Genomic DNA, 19,199 nt, shown 5'->3' on the forward strand with positions numbered 1-19,199 from the left:
GACCTCTGGTCTCGCTCAGCGGGTTGGGGATCCCGCGTGATTGTGAGCTGCAGAGTAGGTGGCAGATGCGGCTCTGATCCCAGGTGGCTGTGGCTGTGGCAGAGGCCAGCAGCTGCAGCTGCAGCTACGATGCAACCCCTAGCCTGGGAACTTCCATATGTCCTGGGTTGCGGCTCTTAAAAAAAAAAGGCCAAAAGAAGAAAGTGAAAAGAAGCAGGTGAAACCAACTTTGATGTATTTTACTTAACCCAATATATCCAAACTATTATTTCAACATGTAGGCAAGATATAAACATTAGGAGGTATTCTTCAGGCTCTTTTCCTGCCAGATCTTGAAGATCCATTGCGTATTTCACACTGAGACCCCGTCTCAAAACCAACTCGCAAGCCCACGGCCAGGACCGGACGAAGGAAGCGGCCCGAGAACTACACCTCCCAGCACGCTCCGGGCGCACCCTGACGCATTTCCGGCGCGGCAAAGACGGCGCGCGGCCGCGGGAGAACCACATCTCCCGGCGTGCTCCGGGCGCGCCCTGTGACGCACTTCCTGCGCGGCGGCGGCGGCAGCGCGCCCCCGGCGGCTCGGCGGCGGAGCGAGGCGACGGCTCGGTCCGCGTCGAGTGGCGGGCGGCTGGCCGACGGGAGCCGGGGCGGGGCGGCGGCTGCCAGCGAGGGAGCGCGCGGGCGGCCTAGCCCCGCCCCCGGCCCGCCCGCCCCGGTGACCTTCAGGGCCCGGGCGGCGGGCGCAGGCCCCGGCGGCGGCGGCGGCGGCGCGATGTTCGTGCAGGAGGAGAAGATCTTCGCGGGCAAGGTGCTGCGGCTGCACATCTGCGCGTCGGACGGCGCCGAGTGGCTGGAGGAGGCGACCGAGGACACCTCGGTGGAGAAGCTCAAGGAGCGCTGCCTCAAGCACGTAAGTCCGCCGCGGCTCCAGGCCTCCCCTTCCCTCGCCCCCTTTCCCTGCCGCCCCCCGACACCCGCTGGGCGCGCCTCCGCGAGCCGGCCCTGCGCCCTCCGGTTTCACCTCGACGACCGCCCGGGAGGCGGGGGCACGTCGGGGTGCAGGCGAGGCGAGGCGAAGTCGCCGCCGGAGCGGAGGCTCCTGTGCTTCCAGCATCCGTGCTCGCTGCTGGGGTGGGGGTCGTAGTGTGTCAGCAGCTCCCCGCCGCTGGGAAGTGGTGCCCGCGAAAGTAGGGGCCCGCAGGGAGAGGCGCCTTCTGCTGACCTGCGGAGCTGACTGCTTGGAGCTGTTTCCCGTTGGCTGGCGTGTGGGCCGGGGCCTGGCTTGGCCTCTCCGTAGCTCGAATCCCTTAAAATAGTGCGGCTGCGGGACTCCTCCCTGCGCCCTTGCTTCCCCGAGGCCTGTAAATTGATTACAGGGGTAGGGACAGGAGAAAGGGCTTCTCGCTGAGAGAGTCGGTTTTTAAAGTCTGTTCCCATGTAATACTCCTCGTCCAGCTCCTTAGGTTGCTAGTTTTTGGAACTGGTTCTTGGCTTTATCTCTGTAAACAACCAGCTCTGTAAGGCGGGCTAAGATATCTCTCTATCTGACCCTGGCTGAGGAAACTCTATCCTTTGCACAGTGTAGCGTCTCCATGTCAGAGTTTAGGGTAAAGGAGGCCGCAGCTTTGAGGTGGGCGTTGCGTGTGCTGAATCCCGTGTGTATGAGGTGGTCTCTGGGACCCGCCTGCAGTTGCTGCTGTGTGACTGCCCGCAAGGTGCTTTTGGGTCCTTGGTTCTGTAACTGTCAGAGGCAGGCCAGAGCCCCCTTCTGGAACCTGCAGCCTGCGAGTAACTGTCTTGGTCTCGCATCAGGGAGGCAGACCACCTGGGCTCACACCCTTGGGCAGGTGTGTTTCCAGCACTCTCTTCTCTTCTTCTGACCCAGTCGGGCGATGTCACCATCTAGAAAGCCACCCTGACGGCACTAAGCTGGCACGCTGAGCGCTCCCTGACCATCCAGGCTATTTTGTGTTGCTTGTTTAGTACGGTTTGTGAAGCCCTCCCTGCGGGCTGTGTTCCAGCTGCTGCAGAGGGAGCTCCTCGGGGGTCGGGTTTCTAGTCACACACCCGGAGCCAGACTCGGAGGGCCCAGAGCAGACGTGTGGCGGAATGGGATACGAGCCCGCCGCTCCGTCCCAGACGTCACGGTAAAGCGAGCATCACCATAGAGCTAATTCCACGAATTATCTGGTTCCCCGGTGCATGTCAAATTACCTTTACCCTGCAGTCAGTTCAGTGTGCAGTGGCATCGTGTGTAGAAAAGACGGTCCTTCCTTAAAGATAACGCTGCTGGGAAAATAGCACAATAGACTGGCTTGACAGAGGGTGCCACAAACCTTCAGTTTGCAAAAAGCACACCGTCTGGGAAGTGACATAGGGCAGGCACATAAAACGAGGCATGCCTGGACACGGACAGACCCGCGTGGACATGGCCTGTCACCTGCTGAGTCAGGCAGGGTGACGTCAGCGGGTATATTGGTGTGGCGTCTAGTTTAACTCACGGAAGGTGAGGGTGGCGTTATTTTATGGAGGGGAGCAGAAGCGGGAACTCTTTGGTTCACAGCTGGTTGCTAATGAATCTCAAGAGCACTTGGGTTTAATCAGGCTGCCGGTTTTGACATGAGGCTAATTATTATGTTCCTGATATTATTGCAGTCGGGATTTTTCCTGGCCAGATCCTGCTTTGAGCTGGGGTTTTATTCCGCTCTGCAGTCTCTCCAGGTGTGGAGGTCCAAGCAGCAGGTCCGAGTTTCACAACCAAAGGGTTGACACACGTTGCGGAACTTGGAGCTGAGCTGTCCATGTGCCGCCTCTGTGCCCATCCTGATCTGTGGGCAGAGTTTGCTGCCTCGGGAGCCAGTCAGAAGGCATCGGTTAGGGAGGAGCGTGCTCAGGTTGTGTACTTGACTGTCACCCTGGAAACCAGCCCTGTGCTTCTGTGCTGCCCCCCCCCCCGTTTCCTCTGGTGCAGCTTAAGCTGGCCTTCTTTCTTCCTTCCTTTGTCCCTCTAACCTGAGGGGACACTGTGGGTTCCCCCCCACACACGGAATGTGGCATTTTTTATTATTATTTTTAAAATTTTCCCACTGTGCAGCAAGGGGATCAGATTTTTATTATTTTGTTAATACTTTTTTGTTTGTTTGTTTTTAGGGCCACACCCACGGCACATGGAAGTTCCCAGGCTAGGGGTCGCATTGGAGCTGTGGCTGCCGGCCGACACCACAGCCACGTCAATGCTGATCCTTAACCCACTGAGCAAGGCCCAGGCTTGAACCTGCGTCCTCGTGGATAGGAGTCAGACTCGTTTTCGCTGAGCCATGACCAAGTGCCTGCGTATTTTTTAATTAACAAAGTTGCTTTATCGATGAGTTCCTATCGTAACTCTTACAGAAGTGGATTGCTCCTGTGGCTTTCCTTTCTGGGTTTATGTGAGTTGGGATCACCAGGCTTGGGGGAGGGGCAGAGTAAACCATCCTGTGTGACAGGAGTTTGATGATTTTGAGAAAATGACCCCTGTGACGTGGCGGGTTTTGTCGGTGTGTGTGGCAGCTGGCATGAAGCGGCTGGTGTGCGGCCTGCTCGTGTGGCCGTGCCCTTTTCTCAGATCACACGAAGGTGTATCTTCAAGGGCAGACCACAGCTAGCGTGAGAGAGACTGGTCTCCGTGCCGGGCAGGAGGCCAGCCGGCGGGTGTCCACCCTCCCTGCCCCCGGACGGGCTGTGCTGGGGCCCTGGGCTGCCGCTCCCGGCCTGCTGCCGGCGCCTCTGCTGAGGACAAAGGAAGGAGTGAAATTCGCACGCACAGCAAGGATGACTCATGGTGTGTTTTGCTCTGGCGGCTGTTGACACCCGCAGACTACGGTTTTTGCAGGAAGCTGCTGATGGTTTTGGAAAGTCGTGTTTCATAGACTGTATTCTGGACTTGACTGATCGGCCCGCCTGCCCATCTTAGAACGAGAAGAAGCACGCCCTGTTTCTGGGAGAGGAGCCACTGTGCGGTCACAGGGAGGGGGTCCCCTGTGCTAAAGCCTGCCGGGGGCTGCCGTCCCCTTCGTCCTCCCGCTCACGCCTGCCCAGCCCTGTGTGCGCACTGACAGCCCCTGGGAGTCTGTGTGACCCTCTTTTCCTGTTTCCGGCGGTAGATTTGCCAGAACTCCTGCCTGCTCTTGAGGCCGGCGCAGGGAGGTGAGGGGCCGGTTTCCCTCCTGGGAGCTCGGACGCGTGTGGCGGATCTTTGAGCGCTGGCAGCAGAGCGGGGTGTAAAGTTGCTCTGATGACCGAGGGGGCCGTGGGGACGCTGGCCCTGGGGCCCTGGGGGGGGCAGCTTCCCTCCAGCCTGTGCTTCAGTGCCTCCCCTCGTGTGTCCTGGGGCTTTTGGGCCCCTGAGTAGTGAGATGCAACCACGTGCCCGTTGCCCCACTTCGAGCTCCCGGGGGCGGGGGGCACCACCCCTGGAACTTCTTGGGGTCTCTGTGGCTGTGGCCTGCTGGGCTGGGGGCTGAGCCGAGGCCGGTCGTGTCTGCTCGGGGCCTTGTGGCTTCGGGTGGCCAGGGCCCTGTCCCCTCTCCCTGGGGACCAGCTTCCCTCCCGCTCCGTGTCGCTTACCTGGGGGGTGGGGCTGCACAAGTCACGCTTGGACCGTTAGGTTCTCGGGAAACATGGACCTGCTGGTCTCGTTTTTAAAGCACTCGCCAGGTCTTTCCAGACCAAGGAAGCAGCTCAGGCTGCCGCCCGTTGCCAGCAGGGTATCACGTGTCGAGCTGGGAGCCCGTTTGGGGTGTGGGGAGGGGGTGGACAGGGCGCTGCCTGCGGGGCCAGGTGGCGCCGCGTTTCGTTTGGCCTCCCCCGTTGCCAGGCCTTCGTGGCTCGCTGCCCTCCCTTCCGGGCCATCCGAGGGTGGCGGGTGGCGTGTCAGGCCTGGGGCCCAGTCGGGACCTTTTCCTTTGGCCTGGGCACCTGCTCTCTGCCTTCCCCAGTGTGCTCCCGGGAGCTCGGAAGACCCCAAAAGCGTGAGCCATCACAAGTTAATTCACGCCGCCTCCGAGAGGGTGCTGAGTGATGCCAGGACCATCCTGGAGGAGTCGGTCCAGGACGAAGGTGAGGGGCGGGGCCGGGGGCGGGGCCGGGGCCCAGTGGGACCAGCCGGACCGAACCGAGACAGTGTTACCTTCCCTTTGCTGAAACAAAAGCTGCCCCCGGCATATCTGTGCAAAAGAGCAGCCCCTGAAACGGAGCGCGCCGCCTGCACCTGAGACGCCAACCGGGCCTTTATTCTCGGTTCCGTCTCAGCAAATCCACCGCCTCCGGAGCGGCCGCCCGCCTTGTGCGGGGCCGGAGCCTGTGGTTGCGGCGGGCGTTTCAGGCGCCGAGGGAGACCTTCTCAGTGTACCTGTGTCCCTGGGGTCCCTCAGAGTTGCGGGGGCGCCTGGGGAGAAAACTTTGGTTTTCTGCATATTCAGAACCCGGTCTAACCCCGGGCTCCCCGAAGTCCCCTGTGGCAGGCGTGTTGGGCTGGCCGGTTGCTGCCAGGCCGCGTGGGGGCTGCCCGGGAGCCAAGCACACAGTGGACGGTGGCCTGACCCCACGCTGCAACCTCACAGGCTTTCAAAACGGAGGCCCTGGAGGAAGAACTCGGGTCGCCTCTGCTGACCCACAGCAGGCGCTTGCCAGGCCCGGGGCCGTGGGTGAGCGGGGGCTGCAGACCAGGGCCCCGGGCGGGGGGCTCGTGCGCAGGCTCCGTGGGGCGTGCTGGGGGGACCCTGCCTCTCTGTCCTTGGGCCCCGGGCGCCCCTCATGCCGCTTGGTGGGTCTGAGACGGTGGACGCCTTCCCTAGATGTGCTGCTGCTGATCAGAAAGCGGGCCCCGTCGCCGCTCCCGAAGATGGCCGAGGTCTCAGCGGAAGAGAAGGTGAGTTTCCGAGCTGGGGTGGGGGCGCTGGTTGGTCGGTGTTGCCCGTGTCGACGCTGTTGAAGAGAAGCATCTGGGCGCTGCTGTCCGTGCTCCCTGCCGGGCCCTTGTTGCGGGAGGCATGGGCACCAGCCCTCCTAGTGGCTGCTCCCGTGACCAGCTCCACCTTCGGGGCTGTGGCCCCTTCTTTACCGTCGAGCCCCCGCCCCTGCCCCCGAGGCCACTCCCGATGGGAAAAGGCCGGAGCCGCTGAGGAGCACCCACCGAGCAGGGCGGGGAGTGCGGAGGGCTGGCGACGGCGCCCGGCAGGGCGGGGCGGCTGTCCCTTAGCGGGGCTCCTCGGATGCCAGGCGCTGGGAGGACCGTGTGGTCGTTACGCGGAGAATCCGCTCTTCCGAAGGCTGTTGAGGAGGCCCGGCCACCATCCGTAGGTGCAGGGTTTGTTCTGTACATGGGCCTTTTCCTGCTCTTCTGCCAGATGCCTGCTGTGCGGGGCGCAGCTGAGCCCTGCTGGAGGGCATCGAGTGAGCATCCCGGCCAGGACTGAGCTCCTGTCCCACGCTCGCCCTGAGACGCTGGGGAGAGTGTCCACCCCAGAGACAGCAGGCCAGCCTCTTCGGCCTGAGCCTGGGCCTGGGAGCAGGCCGAGCTGTCAGGGTCCCCTCCGGGAGCCCCTTATCTGCAGCCGCGCTCGTCCCGCCCCCCGCCCCAGCCGGGCCTCTTTCCCAGAACTGCGGGGCCGACCCGGCTCCCGGGTTACCGTCTTGGTCGCCGGCAACTGAACCTTGGTGCCTGAACCTCGACAGCTGTGTGGACAGCAGCGTCCCGTCACCCCCACGCTCCGGTTGCAAGGGGCCCTCACCTTTTTTCTGCACGTATTTGAAAGATGAAGCAAAATGTTAATGCCTGTCAGTGTGAATTATTGCCAACGTCAAAGTAGCCCACGTAGTGAAAAAGTCACGCCACGCTGCGCGTGTTCCGTAAAACTCAGCAGCACCCGCATCCCTCCCGCGTGGCGCCCTCGAGAGGCCGCCCTCAGCTCTCCCGCCTGCTCCTCCGGCTCCTTCCCGGCCTCTGAGCGGCCTGTGCGCTGACGCCTCTTGGAGACCAGCCGCGGCCCCCGCTGGCTGCCCCTCGAGTCCCCGTGGGAGAGGTGGGGGGGCTCGGCTCCTCCGTCGTTGGGGGAGTTGCTGAGGCCCGCGAGCCTCTTGCTCACCGAGTTTGCGTCCTCCTGGAGTCGGTCACCACTTCGCTGTTTTCTTTATTTTCTGGGGGCTTATCCCTGATTGTTCTCAGATTCTTCTCCCAAACGGAGGACCGCTCTGAGTACAGGGTTGCAAGTGTGAGGCCATCTGCCAGCTCCCCGCCCTCCCCTCCCAGGTCTGTGGGTCCCCGACCGACCGACTGACCGACCAACCGACCGCGGGCCCGCGGGCTCAGAGCCGCCTCCGTTAGCGCACACGGGCTCGGGCCCGCGCTGGGGTTCAGCTGGGCCCTGCGTGCGCGAGTTGGAGTCAGGTCTGCCTTCCTCTGGGGATGCCCTGCTGCCGGCTGTTTGTCGGGTGTTGGGCAGAATCCCGTGTCTGCCGTTTGAGGGGCTGAGGTCCCGCTTCCCTGCTGGCTGCGAACGGGGCCGCCCTCCTCTCCTGCAGGCCACCACGCTCCTTGCCGCACAGGGGCCTCATGTGCCGACTCCCTCTTGCTTTGTATCTCGGCGGCCAGAATTCACCCGATGAGGTCAGGCCCACCAGGGCCCGTGTCCTTAGGTCGCTGTGCCTTGTGACCTGGCCTAACCCCAGAGTGAAACCCACCTGCTCACAGTGGGGGCCCCCAGCAGGACCGGCGAGAGCAGGGCCGCGGGCGTCTCGCTTGTGTGCCTGCTTCAGAGTCCGTGGTCTTGCTCCTGCCTCGCTCCTTGCTTTGGGGGCCAGACCCCCTCTGGCCCCCGGGAGGAGCAGGGGCCCTGAGGCTCGGGCCCTGGGCTGCTGGGCGTCTGTGCGTCCCCGGCTTCCCGTCCTCTGCTGGAGCCGCTCCCCCCCGCCTCCGTCTGGGACCCTGAGGCCCCGATGCTCTTCCGAACTTGCAGGTCTCTTCCCGTCACTGAGCCTGCTGCTGAATCTGGGTTTTCTTTCCGGAAGTTTTCCGGACTGTTTTGGGTCATTTCCTCCCCTCGTGTTCTCTTTCTGGAGCTCCCGTTCGTTGATGTTGGAGCTGCTTTCTGAGAGAGTTCCTTGGCTTTGTCTTCTAACCATCCTATCGCCTTTTTAATCTGGTTATCATTTTATTTTATCGTTATTGTTTTGGCTGCACCCAGGGCTTATGGAAGTTCCCAGACCAGGGACTGAATCTGAGCTGCAGCTGCGGCAATGCCGGGTCCTTAACCTACTGTGCCAGGCCGGGATTGAACCCAAGTCACTACAGACTCAACCCCAGGTCCTTAACTCTGCACCACAGCGGGAGCTCCTCTGGTTGTAGCTTTTGGTTTTCCAATCAGGTTCTCGTTCTCGGGCCATCTTCTGTAACACCCCGTTGTGCTCCTGTGTCCGTGAGTGTCGTGAAGCAGCGCTTTCTGTTGTTAAAGCTCTGCCGACCCTGTTTGTCTTTCCTTCACGCTCTGACTCGTCCCGCTTTTATCTTGGTCTCTGTCTTTCACGTGGCAGACTTTCCTCGCGTCCCCGTCAGAGGCCTCGGGGGCTCCCTGGCTGCTCTCCGTGCCTGGCGGCTCGTGAGGCCAGTGGGCTCTGCTGCGGGCAGAGACCCAGCCGTGCGCCTCGTGGCCGTCCCGTCCTCAGCTCCCCGCTCACCCCCACCGCGCGGGCCTCCCCCGGCTCGCGGTCGGCCTGGCCTGGTCCCCACACGCTCTGGGTCTCCGCCTTCCCAGCTCTGCTGGCCCCCCAGCTGTCTGCTGCCTTCCGAGAATCTGGTGCCATTTCTCCCAGTCTGGGCTCTCTCTTCCTGTTCTTGTGCGTTTCTGCCGTCTTCGTGCCTTTGCTGTCGCGTCGGGAGTTCCAGAAGGAGCCAAGGGGACTGCACGTTTCTGGCCGGCCGGGCGTAACTGCAGGTCGCGTGGTTCCTCCGAGTTGACTGTCACGGTGTGGTGGCCATTCCGTGGCCACGAGAAACCGTGTCTGTCTCCTCCTGTCCTGCGCTGCCACGTCTGGCGCCAGCAGGCCGTGGGGGTGTCTAGCGTTCTGTCCCCGAGGCTGTGCACAGAGCCCTCTGGAGACCCCCCTGCTGGTCAAGGGGCGTTGGGTTCCAGCTCCCGGGGAGCCCCGTTCTTGCCCTGTTAGCGCTGTTTCTCAGCAGTATTCACAGTCCTGCCTCTTGCTGCTCTTATGTTCACGTCTGACTTTCCAACTCCTTTCCATGTTAGAAGAAACAAGAGCAGAAGGCCCCGGATAGAGACGCTATATTCAGAGCCACCGCCAACCTGCCCTCCCGCGACATGGACCGGGCCGCGGTGCAGACCAGCCCGAGAGACGTGAGTGCTCACGGGGCTGCCGGCCTCCCGGGGGCCATGGCCGCTGCGGCGGTGGGGGGTGCTTGGGGGCCCTGGGGAAGCCAGGCGAAGGGGGTGTGGGCACTCTGAGTGCTGTTGGGGCTTTTTTGTAAACCTGGCATCAACTCAACATAAGAAGCTTGAAAATGAAAGGATAGAAACCGCTGGAGAAGCGGACGTCACGTCCTGAGTTTGGCAAGAACTGCTGGCTGGAGCTCCGGGCTCCTGGTTATCTGGGACTGGCAAGTTCTAAGTTACCAGTGAGCCATGACGGGAATCCCAGTGGATTGGCACGTTCTAAGCTGCAAAGCTGAGCCTCTCCAGCGCTCCCCTGGGGCCTTGGCCGGACCTGGGGCGCCCCGGGACTGGTCCGGTCTGAGCTCTCCCTCGAGCCCAGGTCGCTGCAGGAACAGACCTCTCCAGCGCTCTTCCGGGGAGTTCCGTGCGCACGAGGGCATCAGAGCCCGGGTGCCCCCCGCCCTTGTGGTGTGTCTCACTTGATGGGGCGGGTTGGCAGGGTTTCCGAGGACGCCCCCCCCCCATTGAGAAGATGAATTAGCGGCAGGCCGTCCTTGCGGCCGGGGCGGAGTTAGAGACTGCGAAGCCCATGGAATCCGTCTGTTTTCCTCAGTGAAGCCAAAGGGGGCTTAGCTGACTCCGTGACGGGTGGGCCGGATGCCGCCCTGGGCCAGGGCGCCCAGGGACGTCCGCGGGTGTTGGGTTTGTGCCGCTGGCCGGGAGGCTGCGGGCCCTGGCCGTCTCTGCGGCCCGGCCTCTCCTCCCCGCCCTCCGGACACGCCTCGCTTCCCTCTGGTCTCGACTCCCGCTCGGTGTCTTTTCGGGGCCTGGCTCGCACGTGGGGAGCTTCAGGCCAGGGCGTGGCCTCAACCCCGGGGCGGTGGGCGTCTTCCTCTCGCCGCAGTTCCAGACCGAGCTCCGGAAGATCCTGGTGTCCCTCATCGAGGTGGCACAGAAGCTGCTGGCGCTGAACCCGGACGCCGTCGAGTTGTTCAAGAAGGCCAACGGTACGCGCGGGCCCTCCCCCGGAGCCCACGGCGGGGCTGGAGACGGGGCTTCGGAGGGCCGCGGGTTCGAGCCCGGGCGCCCTTGGCCACAGGCGTCAGGGGCTCCGCGGCCGCCGTTGCTCACGCGTGTCTGTCGCCCGCAGCCATGCTGGACGAGGACGAGGACGAGCGTGTGGACGAGGCGGCCCTGCGGCAGCTCACGGAGATGGGCTTCCCCGAGAGCAGGGCCGTGAAGGCGCTGCGCCTGAACCAGTACGTGCAGCGGCCCCTGGAGCCCACGCCGCTTGCATCGTTTCCCAAGTGAGAGGGTTTGGACCCTTCCCCGGGCGCCTGTCCAGGAATAACCCGATGGGGCGTCTCCCAGCGTTGGGGGGCAGCCGGAGGTCGAGTCGCTTGCTGCGAACGTGTGTCGCTCCGTCTGCACGTGTTGCCGGGCTCTTGCCCAGGTCTGGTGGCGGCCGACGCGTGTGCGGCCGGCTCCCCAGGGGTCCCCTGCGGGCCCCGCCTTTAGGCCCGTGCCCTCCATTTCTGTTCAGCACTCGAGCCGGTCACCTGTCCCCAGGACACAGTCGGCAGGCCGTGTGCTTCGGACCCAGACGCGCCTCCCTGGCAGGCAGCCCAGGCCGGGATTCTCCCCCAGGGTGGGCGGCTCCCGCCGCGGGCGCAGAGCCCAGTGCCCAGCGCCGGCCGGTGCCGCAGGGCCGTCTTCTCTCGCAGCATGTCGGTGCCTCAGGCCATGGAGTGGCTCATCGAGCATGCGGAAGACCCCACCATAGACACGCCGCTGCCGGGCCCGGCCTCGCCGGGAGAGGCGGCCGCTGCGGGGCCCAGCGCCGGGCCCAGCGCGGAGGAGGGGGACGAGGAGGCCCGGGACGAGCTGACGGAAATCTTCAAGAAGATCCGGAGGAAAAGGGAGTTTCGTGCCGACGCTCGGGTAGGTGCCCACGGCCCTGGCCCGGCTGCTTCTCCCCGGAGGCTGCGGCTCGGCCCGGCCCTGCAGAACGGCAGGCCACGCGGGGGTCGGGGGAGAGGGGCAGACGGGCCGGCGGCTGCAGGCGGCTCCCGCTTTCTGTGGAGGGCTGCGCTTCCTCTGAACCAGGAGTCCACAGGCCTGGCACCTTCTGGAAGCTCCGAGGCTCCCGTCTGTCTTCCGAGTGAGTGTCCCAGCGCCGAGCGGCTGGGCGGGGAGGCTGGTCAGGCTCGAGTCGAGGGCCCGAGGTCCGCGTGCCGCTGGCTGTGCCCCGCCAGCGGGCCCGAGCGAGCCCGCTCAGCGCCACCTCTCCTCTGCCGCCTCGTCGTCCCGCCCTCCTCTTCTCTGGGGTTTGAATTTCAGTTTCCTCTCGGATGGCTTCCTCCTTCGAGCAGGGTCTGTTGTTTTCCATCGGAGGCCCACCCGCTTCAGCTGGCAGGGCTCTGATTCGTCCATCCTCTTGATTCCGCGGCCACGGCATCCCAGCGTGGGCGGCGTCTGGGGGCCGTGTTTCCATGGGCGCCCCCACCCCCCACCCCGCAGGCCACCCTCTGGGGGCGAGTCAGAGCCCACCTGTGTGGGGCTGAGCCGGACCTCCGGCCAGGGGCCAGTTTTCCTGTGGCTCATCCCTGCCCTCCTCCAGGGGTGCAGACCCCTCTCGGGGGGCCCGGCGTCAGGCTCTGCGTGCCCCCAGGGCCTGCGTGCTGTGTGTGACCTCAGGCCCCAGTCCGCCCCATAACGCCCGGGCGGGGCCCCCACCCCCAGCACAGCCTCTGTGGGCCTGCAGTTCTTGTTCCTCTGGGAGTCTCCTCCTCTGGGTTCAGCTCTGCATTCACAAGTAGCTGGTTTACTTTGGTCCAGAGGGAAGTTTCTCATCGTCTCGCTGTCTTAGGGGCCAAGCTCGGCTCCAGCCTGGGAAGGGCAGCCGCTGCTGGCTGGGCCTACTGCTCTTCGGCCGGGCTCTGCGCTTCGCCCTGTGGGGACCCGCGTGCCTTATGGGGCGGCTGCTGGGCCGTTCATCGTCTGGTTGCCGATTTAGAGGCTCGAGAGAAGGGGCTTTTGTTCCTGTCCCTGTCCACAGGGATTGAGATGTGACTTTAGATCCTGGGGAGACCGGATGGGAGAGCACGGCTTGGACTTGAGATGCTCCCCTCGCCAGCTGTGGGCAGAGCCTGCGGATGCCAGGGCCCCATGTGGCAGCCCACGGGGGGTCTTTCCTGGACGGCTGGGAAGAGGGGTGGGGGAGCGTCCGCTCTCGCCCCCAGCAGTCCTGGGCCGAGACAGGAGTCAGGAGAGAGGAGGGTTTTTATTGGGACGAACAGGCAGGCCCTCCTGTCCTTGGATTTCGAAGTAGATTCCCGGAGCTCCCTGGTGGCTCAGCGGGTTAAGGTTCTGGTGTTGTCTCTGTTGTGGTGCTGGTTCAATCCCTGGCCCCGGAACGTCACACGACGCAGGCACAGCCAAAAAAGAAGTAAACTGCCGGCGGTTTTATAGCGTGGGCGTCAGAATCCTCCTGCGTGGGGCTCTCACCCCAGCGGTCTTTGACGCCCAGAGGGAGGCCATGGCTCGGGAAAGCAGACGAGGGGGGTTGTAAGCAGAAAGTCCTGACCGACCGTCGGACGCACCGCGTGCCGTCTGGCCCCGCTGAGCCGTCTTTCCCGGCCCCCGCCCGCAGCTGGCGGCGGCTGTGTTGGGCCCTCCGAGCAGCAGTCAGGCGGCCTGCAGGCTGGCCGCACACGTCCACCAAAGGGGGGTGAGGTCAGAGCACGGGGCTGTGCGGTGTCCACACGCCGACCCTGGGCTGGCAGCGCCCACAGCCCCCACTGTGAGCGGTCGAGGACAGAAGGTGGCAGAGGCTTAAATCGCGTGGTGTGAGCTGCCGAGAGTTCAGAGAAGCCCGAGAGGCTTTGAAAAATCTGTTACCTTTTTGTGCAGAGCCGACCCTTTCAGAGATTGTGCGCTAAAGTCGGGGCAAAGCGAAGGGTGTGTTGTCCTGTTGGGGATTTTTTGTCCTGAAAACGTACATCCGTCCAACCCCCAAACGTTGGACATGGGGTCATTGTTCCTTCCAAAAATTAGCACGTGTTTATGCTTAAATCTCATTAATTGCGTTTAGCATTAATCTTAGTTTCCGTTTTTAAAGATAAAATGTGAAGGAAACCTTTTTCTTTTTTTTCTCTGTCTTTTAGGGCTGCGCCTGCGGCATATGGAGGTTTCCAGCAGGGGTCGAATTGGAGCTGTAGCCACTGGCCTGCACCATAGCCACAGCCGCGTCTGCGACCTGCACCCCAGCTCACGGCAACGCCGGGTCCTTAACCCACGGAGCGAGGCCGGGGATCGAACCTGCATCCTCATGGATGCTAGTCAGGTTCCTTGCCACTGAGCCCTGACAGGAACTCTGAAAATGCTGTTTCTTATGAAAATGACGGGCGTTTTGTCTGCACTGAAACGGAATTGCTCGTGCGCCCCTTTTCCCCGACACTCGCCCTGGATCGAGTGAAGGCCGTTGTGCCCGCAGAGCCGGGGCTGCCCCAGGGGGACCCGCGGCCCGTCCGCCCGCCCGCCTCTGGGCGGCAGGCAGACCCTCACCTCGGCGCTGCGTCTCCCTGTGGTTCAGAAAACCAGGAAGCGTGCGGCCGAGGCCGTAGGGAAAGGGTTTTCGGAGAGCAGCCCCGGCGGCGTTTTAACCCAGCCTCTGCCAAGCGCCCAGACGCTTCCGGGCGCGGCCTCAGCCGGTGCCTTCTCCCCAGGCCGTCGTCTCCCTGATGGAGATGGGCTTCGACGAGAAGGAGGTGATGGACGCCCTCCGGGTGAACAACAACCAGCAGAACGCCGCCGTGAGTAACACCGCCGGGCGCCGGCGGCGGGTGCCCTGGGCTTTGCGGCAGGCAGGGCGCCAGGTGGGCGGCGGCGCCGAGCTCTCGGGCCCCGGGAGGTTCTCGCTTTGCCCTCAGAAGCCAAGCGCGGTGCTGGGGCTGAGGGACGGGTTGGTGGACTTCGTTCCACTAGCGCCAGGATGGACCCGTGCCCAGCGCGGCGGGGAGCTGCCCGGGAGGGGCTGGGGCGGCAGCTTCGCCCACTTGCGGGGTCAGAGCCGGGCAGTGGCCAAGCAGTTGGGAGACAGAGAGGCCTGGACCTGGGGGACGCCCAGTCCTGCCCGGCCGCTTCCCCGCAGCAGAGCCCAGCGTTCTTAGTTCCTCTCCCCATCCCGTTCGCTGGCCGGGTGGGCTGCCTGCCGAGAAGACCACCCTGGGAGCCGGCCGGGAGCTCCAGCTGCAGCGCTTGGGGTCGGAGGGGGTCCGGGGACACTAACGGCTGCCGCCCTCTGTCCGCAGTGCGAGTGGCTGCTGGGAGACCGCAAGCCCTCTCCCGAGGAGCTGGACCAGGGCATCGACCCCGAGAGTCCCCTCTTTCAGGCCATCCTGGACAACCCCGTGGTGCAGCTGGGCCTGACCAACCCCAAGACGTTACTAGGTGTGTGCCTTCTCTCTGCTGGTTCGGGCGGGCCCGGCAGCCACCGCACAGATGGCCCTGCTGATATTGCCGTCACCACCCCCGGTAGCTCCTGCCACGAGTGCCGCGTGGGGCCCGGAGATTGGGCCCTGCTCGCAGTGGGACAGCCGCCTATGCGGTGGCTCTGTTCAAGCTTTGATAAACCAGTTAAAGTGGATGATCCAGGCCGGCAGTGTAGACAGCAACGCAGGGTAGGGCCGAGCTTGAGGGCCTGTTGGTTGACTGGCTCTTACTCCTGTGAGGCGTTCCCGTGGCATTTTTTTCGACTGTGATGTGTATACGTACGGAAGGGTCTGTGCCTTTAAGAGTGTTATGCTTAAAGAGAATAATAAAACCAGCAACCGGTACCTGCTGTTCAGCTTAAAAAACCCGGATTTTTAAAAGCCAGCGCAGCCCAGGCCCCAGGGGCTCCCCTCCCCCCGCTGTGAGTGGCCCGAGAGCCTCCCCCGGGCCCTGCTGCCCGAGGCTGGTCGCTGCCTCTGTGTTCCAGGCAGGCTCCGCTCCGGCCGGGCCTCTGTTCTAGAGAACTTCATCGCAAGGCGGTGCCAGGACTGGCCGCTCTGCTCTGCGGCCATGGCACCTGCTGGTTCCTTGCCTGCCCGGCTGCCCTGCGCCCTCCGTGGCCCGCGGGAGGGTTTCTCTAGGCCGCCTGCTTCAGGCAGGGCTTACCAGGCGGCCGTGAGTGTGCTGAGCCCGTTCACCAGGAAGGTGGCGCACGTCCACAGCGGCTCAGAGCCCTGGTCCCTGGCCCCCCAGGAGCAGCCTCCCAGCGGGCACAGGTGCTCCTGCCTGCCTGGCCCTTTGCCTGACCTCAGAGGCCAGTCTGCTTCCAGCAGTTGCCCGCCGTCGGCCCCTCTGCCCGCAGTTGTCCTCCTCTCATCCAGGCGCTTCTTCCCCGCACGCTGATCCCGTCACTGTGCAGACTCCGCTGCCTTCTCCCCTCGGTGAACACACGTCCTGCTCTTGAAGCAGCTGAACGTTCCTGAGTCCTGGAGGAGGGCCCGCTGGTCCCACGGTCAGGAGACCTTCTCCTCTCTCCTTTTCTAGTGGTTTTTTGGTTTTTTTTTTTTTTTGCTTTTTAGGGCCGCACCCGAGGCATATGGAGGTTCCCAGGCTAGGGGATGAATCAGAGCTACACCTGCCAGCCTACGCCACAGCCACAGCAGTGCTGGATCCGAACCACATCTGCGACCTACACCGCAGCTCATAGCAATACCGGATCCTTCACCCACGGAGCAAGGCCAGGGATCGAACCTGCGTCCTCAGGGATCCTAGTCAGATTCGTTTCCGCTGAGCCACGGCAGGAACTCTGAGAGTTGTTGTTTATTTGGTAGACATTGTTAGGAATTGAAACCCAGGAGGCAGTGTCTCAAGTGACCCTGAGAAAACTGTTCCCTAAGAGTTTTTGTTTGTACATTTGTTTTCAGCTGCGCCCAGGGGTGTGTGGAAGCTCCCCGGCCAGGGACTGAGCCGGTGCCGCAGCCGCGACCCGAGCCACTTGAGTGGCAGTGCTGGGTCCTTAACCCGCTGAGCCAGAAGAGAACAAACACCCTCAGATTTTTAACCCCAGATGCTTTTTCCCCTTCTGTCGAGATCGTCGGGTGGTTTAACATCTGCCACGTTGAGTGTTTCTCACGTTTCTGAAGCAAACCACCCAGAGCCGGTGACCTGGGCCAACACCACGTTGATGCGTCTTCTCTTGATGCATCTGCTCTTTTCAAGGGGGGTTTAGGAGTTCCTGCTGGGGTGCAGTGGGTTAAGGATCCAGCATTGCTGCAGCTGTGGCTGGGATTCAATCCCTGGCCTGGAACTTTCGTATGCTTTGGGTGTGGCCAAGAAAGACAGAGAGACGTTTCCAGTGGACACAGGGCTTGCTTTCTGTAGATGCGTCACAGGTTATTTAACAGACGCTGTTCCTCTCTTGCTGGTTATTTACGCTGTTTTGCACTGGGCGCTTCCGAAGCTCCTCATCTCGGAGCTCTGTTCACAGGACGCCCCGCGCGCCAAGGACGCCCCGCGCGCGCCAAGCACGCCCTGTGCGCGCCAGGGAGGCCCCGTGAGTGCCAAGCACGCCCTGTGCGCGCGCTCTGCGTCTTTAACGTGCAAGTGAGACGTGCGCAGAAGGTCCTGCCTTGGCGAACGCTCTGTGTGGTTTTTACACGGACCGCTTTTTCCTCTGTGCTCCTTCCCCCTGCGGTTAATCTTGCGGTTTGCTGGGTGGGGGGACGCGGGGCCCCCGTCCTCACCTGCAGCAGCACCCCGTACCTCCTTGTTCCGGGCTCTTCTGATCCTCCAGCTGGTTTTCAGAGGCGTTTGCTCAGGAGCGCCTGGCCCTGTGTTAGGGGCCGGGAGGGCCACCCGTTGTGATCGTGATGGACTCAGACGTTCACGCCGAGCTGAGGCCCCCGTGGCCCCGAGCAGCTGTGAGCTCACGTTAATGCTTTCCATGAAGCCTGCAGGCTGGGGGCCGCTTTCCCAGCCGGGCCTTGACGTCGGCCGACGTGACAGGGTCCAGGAGGCGGGTGACAGCCCATCCTGCGGTCAGCGAGCTCCCCACCACTTGGCCAGTGTGTCGGGGGTAGAGTTTCTTCCGGGGGCACCTCTGTGTGTAAAAGCGCATAGAAATTCAGTTTTCGTTTAAAGAACTGCTCAGTTCCATTTTCATCGTGCTCGTTTTTTTCAGTGATTCCCTTAAGCCTGAACACTTGGGCTTTTCCCATTAGATGCTAGGTTGCAACAGCACCTTTTTTTTTTTCCCAATTGTGGTAGTGACCGGGGTGTCTGTCTTTCCTGCCTGACCGCTCTGTCAGCGTGGGCTTGGGGTGGGGTCACGTGGGCGCGGCTGCCAGTTCTTTAAGGCCCTGGCACCTGCTGCCGGGGTGCTTGCCCGTTTCCGTGCCAGTGAACCCGCCCTCCTGCAAGTGGAGACACTGCTCCCGTTTTCAGGCAGCTGCATAAGCAGATCAGACCTGGCGGGCGGGGGGTTGGAAGGGCCTTCCGCGTGGCCCGGGCTGTCCCGGAGGCTGCCAGGCCGGGAGTCTGCAGCTGGGGAGGGCGCGGGCGCTCAGCCGGCTCTGCCGTCTCCCCGCAGCGTTTGAAGACATGCTGGAGAACCCGCTGAACAGCACCCAGTGGATGAACGACCCTGAGACGGGGCCGGTCATGCTGCAGATCTCCAGGGTCTTCCAGACCCTGAACCGCTCGTAGGCCGCGCGGCTCCTCTGCGCACCCCCAGCCGAGCCGGGCAGGAGCGCCGACACCGGGGCCCCAGGCCGGGGGCGGAGAGGGGCCGGCGGGCGCTGCGGCTTCCACCTTCCTGCTGCAGACCTCGGACGCCGCGTCTCCAGCCTCTGCCAGTGTTTACAGACGAGTGGCTGTCACACCGAGAAGGGTCGTCTCCCTCCGAGGGCCCCTGTGGGCTCTTGAAATGCTACTTGACTTGGCCTGTAGGCGCTGCTTGTAGAGTCCACGTGTTATTTGAGAGAGGAGGCATGTTTCAACCCAAAGTGTTAACGTCAAAGGTACTAACTTAAGTAGAATTCACAGATGACTTTCTTTAATAAATAAACCCCCTTTTGCAGTTTCTGTCCTGGTGTTATTTCGGTGCCCAAGTGGACGCCGTGTGCGTCCTGGCAGATGTTTGCGTTCTTGGCCGAGAGTGGCTTTCCACGCTGCTTCTGGTTTCTTGGCAAAGTCCCGTGTTTTAGTTGGAGTTAAAGTGCCGGCAGGAACTGGTCCTGCTGCCTTTTCTTTTTTAACCGTACTTGTGTTTTTAAGTGAGAAACTGAGCCGCCGCACGGTCCGTGGAGCTGGCCTGGTGTGGGGCTGGCTCAGCTGCGTGTGGCAGCGGGAGGGCCTCGGAGTCACCGAGTCACGGATCTTTCCTGCGATGTTTGGGGGAGGGGTCCCTCAATAAGAAGAGGCTGGAGCAGAGGGCAGAGCCCGCTTCTCAGGTGACCAGCGCACCGACCGGAGCGCCAGCCTGCTTGTTTTGGTTGAAGAAACCCTGTGCCTCGATACCCCAGGCGGCCAGGCCTCCTCCAGGCTGGAGGGAGGGGACCTGGCCACCCGGTGTCAGGTCCCGTCTCCTCTCTGGGCTTTTGCTCCTGCATGTCCCTTCCTGGCTTCTCGCCGTGGCCGCCACAGGTATGTGGAAGCCCCCAGCCAGGGGCTGAACTGGCACCACAGCAGTGGCAGTGCTGGGTCCTTAGCCCACTGCCCCGCCGGGGAACTTGCAGGGCATCAGATCTTGATAAAGTACATTTTCCCATTGATTTACAC

At 63.0% G+C, this 19,199-nt stretch overlaps 1 protein-coding gene across 5 annotated transcripts; it reads left to right on the forward strand.

Moving 5' to 3' along the window:
• The first annotated feature begins 223 nt into the window (after positions 1 to 223).
• UBAC1 (UBA domain containing 1) lies at positions 224 to 18,503 on the forward strand. 5 transcript variants are annotated; one of them, XM_021081204.1, is made up of 11 exons: positions 224 to 913; positions 4,980 to 5,100; positions 5,604 to 5,687; positions 5,838 to 5,911; positions 9,285 to 9,392; positions 10,333 to 10,435; positions 10,579 to 10,735; positions 11,153 to 11,369; positions 14,156 to 14,242; positions 14,741 to 14,879; positions 18,010 to 18,503. In XM_021081204.1, exons 1-11 carry the CDS (start codon positions 776 to 778, stop codon positions 18,123 to 18,125), a joined length of 1,344 nt encoding a protein of 447 aa, XP_020936863.1. In that variant the 5' UTR covers positions 224 to 775; the 3' UTR covers positions 18,126 to 18,503. The 5 variants fall into 5 exon arrangements, with proteins under 5 accessions (XP_020936863.1, XP_020936864.1, XP_020936866.1 ...); XM_021081205.1 differs by having other exon boundaries at positions 10,579 to 10,687; positions 18,010 to 18,501; XM_021081207.1 differs by lacking the exon at positions 5,604 to 5,687 and having other exon boundaries at positions 719 to 913; positions 10,579 to 10,687; positions 18,010 to 18,501.
• The last annotated feature ends 696 nt before the right edge of the window (positions 18,504 to 19,199 follow it).

This window comes from Sus scrofa, unplaced genomic scaffold (genome assembly GCF_000003025.6).
Source record: "Sus scrofa isolate TJ Tabasco breed Duroc unplaced genomic scaffold, Sscrofa11.1 Contig1206, whole genome shotgun sequence".
Classification (NCBI taxonomy): Eukaryota; Metazoa; Chordata; class Mammalia; order Artiodactyla; family Suidae; genus Sus; species Sus scrofa.